The 7,460-nt window shown below is 48.8% G+C and overlaps 3 protein-coding genes across 3 annotated transcripts in view; all 3 read right to left on the bottom strand.

Moving 5' to 3' along the window:
* Nucleotides 1–1,116, bottom strand: part of LOC102479534 (histone H4) — a 2,232-nt gene extending 1,116 nt beyond the window's left edge. Inside the window, exon 1 of the mRNA XM_006162656.3 lies at nt 442–1,116. Within this exon, the coding sequence (XP_006162718.1) occupies nt 442–731 (290 nt within the window). The 5' untranslated portion in view covers nt 732–1,116. The remainder of the gene's footprint in view (nt 1–441) is intronic.
* Nucleotides 1,117–5,332: 4,216 nt separating this feature from the next.
* Nucleotides 5,333–6,270, bottom strand: LOC102479950 (histone H3.1). The gene has a single exon (XM_027766032.1). The coding sequence runs from the start codon at nt 6,192–6,194 to the stop codon at nt 5,784–5,786; it is 411 nt and encodes a 136-aa protein (XP_027621833.1). The 5' UTR covers nt 6,195–6,270; the 3' UTR covers nt 5,333–5,783.
* Nucleotides 6,271–7,065: 795 nt separating this feature from the next.
* The window catches only part of LOC102501082 (histone H2A type 1-D-like), a 501-nt gene continuing 106 nt past the window's right edge, over nt 7,066–7,460 (bottom strand). The window contains exon 1 of the mRNA XM_027766036.1: nt 7,066–7,460. This exon is cut by the window's right edge and continues 106 nt beyond it. Coding sequence (XP_027621837.1) covers nt 7,174–7,460 — 287 coding nt within the window. The 3' untranslated portion in view covers nt 7,066–7,173.

The raw sequence follows: 7,460 nt of genomic DNA on the forward strand, positions 1-7,460 counted from the left end.
TTGGTCCTCCCCGCTAAGGCAGCTACCATGGCGGTTTGGGTGAACTCTCTGCAAGGTTTAGAATCGCACTCCCTGCCCCTTCTCCCCTTTTCTCCTCCTCCCCCGCAAAGTGTCTCCGGAGCTTCCCGCAGCCGTTAAGCTCTGACGTCAGGAGCCCTTTGTGTACCCGACGTTCCTGACAGCTTCACTGCTAGAGTGCTCCTTGATCACGCTGGGACGTCAAGTGCCCGCGAACTATACAGAACGGAGCATCCCCTCCGCCACCACCTCACTGTGGAAAAGGCCACTTGTCACGTGTCGCCCGTTAACTCAAACAGTTTCAGACATCTGTGAAAGTACTCAGCCCTTTAAACGACTTTGTGGGCGGCCCTGAAAAGGGCCTTTGGTCGGGTAACGACGGGACGCGAGGACGGGGTCGCTCAGCCGCCGAAGCCGTAGAGGGTGCGGCCCTGGCGCTTTAGCGCGTACACCACGTCCATGGCCGTGACCGTCTTGCGCTTGGCGTGCTCGGTGTAGGTGACGGCGTCCCGGATCACGTTCTCCAGGAACACCTTGAGCACCCCGCGGGTCTCCTCGTAGATGAGGCCGGAGATGCGCTTGACGCCGCCGCGCCGGGCCAGGCGGCGGATGGCCGGCTTGGTGATGCCCTGGATGTTGTCGCGCAGCACCTTGCGGTGGCGCTTGGCGCCGCCCTTGCCCAAGCCCTTCCCGCCTTTGCCGCGACCAGACATATCGCAAACAATAAGAAGAAGAATCCAAGAGTGCTGCGTTCTGCCGCACTCGGTATTTTTATAGGAATGTAACGGACCTGATTGAGAACTAAGTCTATGGGCGGGAACCTAAATTAGTCCCGCCCTACCACGCCATTTGTGTCTTGCTCAAACTGAAAGCAGCCCTGCCAGGATCCAATACAGTGGCGTATCTGATACCGAATTTATTACCCCAAAAAGACTAGCAGCCATTAACTGGGCGTGAAATTCATACTGTGCACCAAAAAGCCTGACGTTTTCCTCCCATGTTTCCCAGAACATAAGATAATACACGTTGTTGTCCTTTTATAAAGCTGCAAATGCGGCTTTAACAAGTCTTACCTATAATGTTTAAAATTTGTTTTTCCTTTTTTTTTTTTTTTTGAGAGATTTTCACTGTAGGGCGCGTGCGCTCGCCAGACAGACAGAGAGAGACAGAGAGACAGAAAGCGAGAAATCACCCCCCAGGGGGGATGGTCACGCCACAATCCCTTCTCCATTCTCCTCTCGGGGTCTTGGGCACGCACGCACACGTGCCCGGCGTGAGTTTTAAGCCACCGGGTCTGGGACATGAACCGGTCGACTACGTGGGAATCCAGCGACATAGCCATTACGCTAACTGCTGGTTCCCTGTTTTTCCTTTTTAACGTAAAGATTTAATCTACAGAGGATCTCTGAAGCTCAAAAAAGATGGCTATGAAATCGTCCTCGTACAATACCTAGATTTTAATAAGCAGTCAGTAAACATTAATGATGACTATATATGTAACTATTACTCTCAACACCTCCCCACATTTACCCTCTAAGGTGATGAGCCCAATCTGTTAAAACTTGGCTTTCAGAAATTCACACAATGTTAATTCCTTCACCGTTCAGCGCCTCATTAGCCCCAGAGGAGTTAAAGTGCTTTAAGTGGATTTGGCTTCTCCAGTGAGTTAGGACAGCTCCAGCCCACGTGTTTCCCACTCACAGTACAGAGCCACGCATGCAGCCTGGGGTTCTGAAACAGGTACATCAGCAGGACTGGGTACCTGGGAATGGGTAGAGAAAGGAAAATCAGGACGTTATTTTTGCTATTGTCAAAGTAAACCTGAGCTCTAAGGGATCACAGACGGAGGAAAGGCCTAGGTTACCGGTGTTGTAATGAGCGGGACTTACATGACCATTCACATCACAGCACAGTTGGCAGAATGGCGACATCTCACTTGATTCTGTCCTTCTAAATGGTGACAGTCCATAGTCAATCGATTAAATATTATTTAATGTTTTTATGAACACATAAGGTAATATTTAAGTCTATGTTTTTATTATTTGATCACAGTATTTTTAAATTGTTTCCCTTGATAAACCAATGTGGAGAGAGCGAACGCACTTGAAACGTTGGGGCAATAGCATTTGCGCTGCGAGGCTCGCTGAACATGAATAACGTTAGGCAAAGTAATGAGAGAAAAGGCCCATGGATGCTCACGGAAGCGTGTACATGGAAGCTTTCTGACAGAAGGCCCAGACACAGGACACGGTCTGGTGTTACACTTCGGTTCAGTGGAACAGGGGCAGCCACATAGAATGTGACTGGACAAAGGGAGACAAAGGGAAATTGATTGGGAAACCCAGCCAGGCCTGACTTCTTACTCTTCTTGGCCTTTCTTTATGGTCTTCCCTCATCTCAGGAATTTGGCAAGACTCTTCTGGAATGAGTCTTATGGGCTATTATCACACAGGGTAGGTCAGAGGATTTCGTTACAGCCAACCCTTACACAGAGAGGCAGGGAAAGTCTGCGTGATAGCTTGAGGTTTCATGGCAGGCTTGCGGGAAAGTTTCAACCACCCTCTGGGGAAGGAAAATTCTGGGTGGCCTGGCAGGAGAATGAGGGTCAGAGACAGAAGGGAAGGAGATATCAGAGAGAAAAGCATTCCCAGACCTTCCAATGGGGTATCATCCTCTAACTACAGCAAAAACGAGTCCTCTGAGAAGGGGCCCTTAATCGTCGCCATTTAGAACAAAGAGGCTCTTTCACAGGAATGTCCAGGGACACCTCTTCTACGGGATCCTAAGAGACTTGAAAGACCCCAGCTTTCATAAACGCGGCAAGAGGAACGCTGAACGGCTCCGTGAACTTTGGAATGAAAACCATGCAGTAGACCAAGGGGGACAGGCAACACTTTCTCGATGGACTAAGGACCACAAGGTTGCTTCCATTCTCTCTGGTCTTAGAGCCTCTTTGTGGACAACAATGACCACTTTTAAACTCAACCCTTAGCCACAGAGGCAAGTCTTTCCAGGGATTAAATCCAGTCTGATTTTAACAATGTAAGGACTGGCCCAAGTCCCTGAACAGAATACCTTGGGGTAATAAAATGTGTGGGGTCAGCCCTTGGACTATGGCAGCAACAGCTGGGGCCCACATAGCCAAGGCGTGGTTTGAGTTCAGCTGTGGATCAGCCCAAGAGACACTCCAAACACAGGTGCTCTCATGCCCAAAAGCCAGAAAGGAGGGAGAGTTGGAGAAGGGATTGCAGTGTGACCGTGCCCCATGAAGCTTTCCGCTTCCCTGTCTCTCTCTGGTGAGCGTGCATAAGCACACACTAGAAAACTAAGAAATAACTCGAGTTAGTCAGGAAATTGCTCACAAGATTTACAAGTAATTGGATTCATGTGCACCCGTCTTCTAAAAAATTTTGCACTTTTTTTCTTTTCTGCTTTGTTGTATAAGAGATATGAGATTTTCCCGCCTAATTTTGCAGTTCCTTTCATACTACCTTACATTTTTGTCACATTTATGTCACTCTATCAGTGTTTACCCAAACAGAAATTGTGTTATTTCCCTTTTCTGTATAGGAACAGAAACAGCAAAGTATTGTCAGTATTGTTGATTTCCCCAACGTATCAAGGAGACCAACACTCTTGTGGGTGTCACGTGCCTTTGTTTTACCCTGACTGGAACATGATGGCTGAACATGACTCCTGGCTACATTGCTTACCCTTACCATGATGTTTAAACTCCCCTTACGAGGACAGGTATCCAGGGCAGCTCAGGGATCGGGCTACTAGTTCCATAACCACAATTCATCCTCAGTGCTGTCGGAACTCCAGTCGGGATCTGCACAGGTGCGCGGTGCAGAAAACACGCGTTCAGCATGAGCCCAGATGGCAGGATGAAGCGACCCGAAGAGATGCCGGCTGTCAGCTCTACCCGGTGCTACACAAGCCCGTGTATGTATTCATACAGATTATTTTACTTCAATGACCACATGCCACACTTGGAAAACCAAGCCTTTATTTGATCCCTTAAAAGCTACCAATAATGCGGCCATATGGTGGCCTCGCTGTAATAGAGCTGGTCCGGGGAAGGTCTCATACTCACGTCCTGAGGTCTTCCTGTGCCTGCTGGGTGTCCATGTCCATGATCTGGACAGGCTCAGGATGGGGACATAGGGGAGTATAAGCACCCTCGTTGCCTCTTCTCTTTTGCATCTTGAAGGAAAATAATTTTTTTACAGGTTTAAAGTCCACTAGGAAGAGATAAAATACGAGTAAATCCTTGTTAATTCCATACAACATGAACAACACGATGGCGACCTAAGGCCATCTGAGAAAACCCGAGTGCTACACTCTTCAAACGCAGTGACAGAATAACGGGAAATGCAGTGACAGCTCACCTGTAGGCTATTTTACCTAACGCAATGAAAAGGATGGACAAGCAGAGAGAGTGAAGGAAAAGCTCATAAGAAGGCTGGGAAACAGAACAGGCAAGGGGTAGATGGTGGTGGAAATAAGAGGAAGGTGATGGCTTAGGAAGAATTCATCCAACTTGAGGACAGACCGGATTTGGTGACCAAGGACAGGGAAGAATTCAAGTGCCCACTAATAACAGTAAAGGTCTTCTTAGTAAAACTGAAGAGATGTCGAGTGAAAGGCCGGAGCCCAGAAGAGATTGGGTTTGTCGAGATCTGTTCGGGAGTAGACACTGAGAAGCAGGGTCCAGCCATCATGCATGAGTGGACGGCACCTGCTGCGTACAGCAAAGATCTTCAGAATGGGGATCAGGCAGGGAGGGAGCAGCTCCTGGCCCACGTTCCTACAGAAATGATGAACGCTTGAATCTCTAAACTGGCCTTCCCAATGAGCATGAGAACTACAACTCTCTTTCTAGCCTGAAATACATTTTCATTTCACAAAGGTTTCATACCAAGTAACCGTGAACAGCTCCAATGTGAGAATCTTGAATTGTCCTGTAACCTCCGATAAGAGATTTTACGGATGATGGTGAAAACCAGCCATGCAATGTAAAGAACGCCGAGATTAGACTAGGACAGGCACAGAATCAAATAAAGCCATGCAGGGAAGAACTTCGACCAGAAGCGAAAAGCATGTTATGTCTTAATAAATGAATCACAGCAAGACCATCTGGTAAAGGCTGAAGTGCTGTGGTAAAAAAAAAACAGACCAAGAAAACAAGGATGCAAAGCTTCAGCAACGCACTGATTGGTAGGCCTGATTCGCTGTAGGGAAATTTTTACTTTTCTGAATACTACTACAGTGTAAAGGAAATTGGTCGCTTACAGGATTGAAAAGGAACCAATCAGCGTTTAGTGTGGTTGGTGGCGTCAGCAGAGCCCACGACTGCGCCTGCGCCCTGCAGATTTGGCAGCTCCCCACCCCGCCTGTTAGAAAACGAATGCGGCAATCTTAAACGAACCTGTTGCGAGTTCTTATACGAAAAAAAAGGCCAAGTGCCCCAAAGGGTAGGACCGCAGGGCTCTCTTCCTTCACCGAGGTCCTGAGACTCTGCAAAGACGCAGCAAAAGCACTCCCGCCTCTCCCAGATAGGCCTCACAAGCCTGGTGCCAAGGAAACCATACAAATTAGCCCCCAAAAAAGCCTTATTCACCCAAATTTAAACTTTTTTAAATGAAGAATTCTTAGAATATCTCATATTAGAAACAGCAAAACAATGCACAGCATCTTTTGGAAGTCTTGGTTTGGCTCTGAAAAGAGCCTTTGGTTCTTGTTCACTTGATAGGAAAAACAGTTTATGCCCTCTCCCCGCGGATGCGGCGCGCCAGCTGGATGTCCTTGGGCATGATGGTGACGCGCTTGGCGTGGATGGCGCACAGGTTGGTGTCCTCGAACAGCCCCACCAGGTAGGCCTCGCACGCCTCCTGCAGCGCCATGACGGCCGAGCTCTGGAAGCGCAGGTCGGTCTTGAAGTCCTGCGCGATCTCGCGCACCAGGCGCTGGAACGGCAGCTTGCGGATCAGCAGCTCGGTGGACTTCTGGTAGCGGCGGATCTCGCGCAGCGCCACGGTGCCGGGCCGGTAGCGGTGCGGCTTCTTCACGCCGCCCGTGGCCGGGGCGCTCTTGCGGGCCGCCTTGGTGGCCAGCTGTTTGCGCGGGGCCTTGCCGCCGGTGGACTTGCGAGCCGTCTGCTTCGTGCGGGCCATAACAATAAGTAAAAATTAAAAAAAAAAATTTAGCCGAAGTAAAATGGCGCACTAGACTCTAGAAGACGACTTTAAATAAAAAGTGTTGTTCTGATTCTCTACGTCTTTATATAAAGACAGCCCTGTTCTGATTGGACAGGTTGTCATCACGTGCAGCTCACAGAGAAGGTTATTGGTGGTGAAACTGAATCCCTAATCACGGGAACTTCTCTTTCATTTCGACCAAATAGTAACGTCATCCCAGATCCTCCGCATTACTGACTGCATCTCAAATGTAGTTTCCACAGTGCGCCCTTAAGCCTCTCATACAATTCTTTGGCTTTTCTCCGCAGAGTTCTATCTACTCTTATTCAGATATGTCTTGTATGGTTGATAAAAGATTTCGTTTTGGCGCCAGAAATGCTATTTTCCAGTCAACTTTTTTTTTAAATTCGCGCGCGAAAGGTGATTGGTCAACTGATTTTTAAACTGTCGAATAAGCATGGAAATGCTAATAATACGTTAGTACTTTTCAAAATACGCTTGTAATGAATGCACGATGAGATTAACATTTACAAGTTTGCAATCCAGTGTTTACCACAGCACACCCTTTTTGCTAAAATTGAACATGCATGTGCTGCCGTTTACAATGAAGCCTTCTGTAAACGGGGTCAGGAGTGGTAGCTCCCTGTCCCTACCAAGCCCAGCAGTCCCAACTGACTAGCTGCACAGGAAAAGTGGAATTGCATTTCTCACAAGATGTAGAAGACTTTAGGCTGGCTGCAATGACCTCCAATACCCATCAATGTCTGCAACTGAATTCACAGGGACGTTCAAATAGACATTATTTTGCGACAACCAGCGCAGGTTGACTGAATAGACCGCGAATAATATAATATAGTGAGTTTGTAAGCCCTCTTAATGAAAACGTGGGTGGCTCTGAAAAGAGCCTTTGGTTGAAATTGCCTCCTCTAAGACATAAATGCCTTATTGTCCCAATTTACTTCCCCTTGGCCTTGTGGTGGCTCTCGGTCTTCTTGGGCAGCAGCACGGCCTGGATGTTGGGCAGGACGCCGCCCTGCGCGATCGTCACCTTGCCCAGCAGCTTGTTGAGCTCCTCGTCGTTGCGGATGGCCAGCTGCAGGTGGCGCGGGATGATGCGCGTCTTCTTGTTGTCGCGCGCCGCGTTGCCCGCCAGCTCCAGGATCTCGGCCGTCAGGTACTCCAGCACGGCCGCCAGGTAGACCGGCGCGCCGGCCCCGACCCGCTCCGAGGAGTTGGCCCTAC

Source organism: Tupaia chinensis, unplaced genomic scaffold (genome assembly GCF_000334495.1).
Source record: "Tupaia chinensis unplaced genomic scaffold, TupChi_1.0 Scaffold140356_1, whole genome shotgun sequence".
Classification (NCBI taxonomy): domain Eukaryota; kingdom Metazoa; phylum Chordata; class Mammalia; order Scandentia; family Tupaiidae; genus Tupaia; species Tupaia belangeri.

Excerpts from the sequence above, each read along its gene's own strand:
- LOC102479950 (XM_027766032.1), bottom strand. The coding sequence starts at position 6,194 with ATGGCCCGCACGAAGCAGACGGCTCGCAAGTCCACCGGCGGCAAGGCC.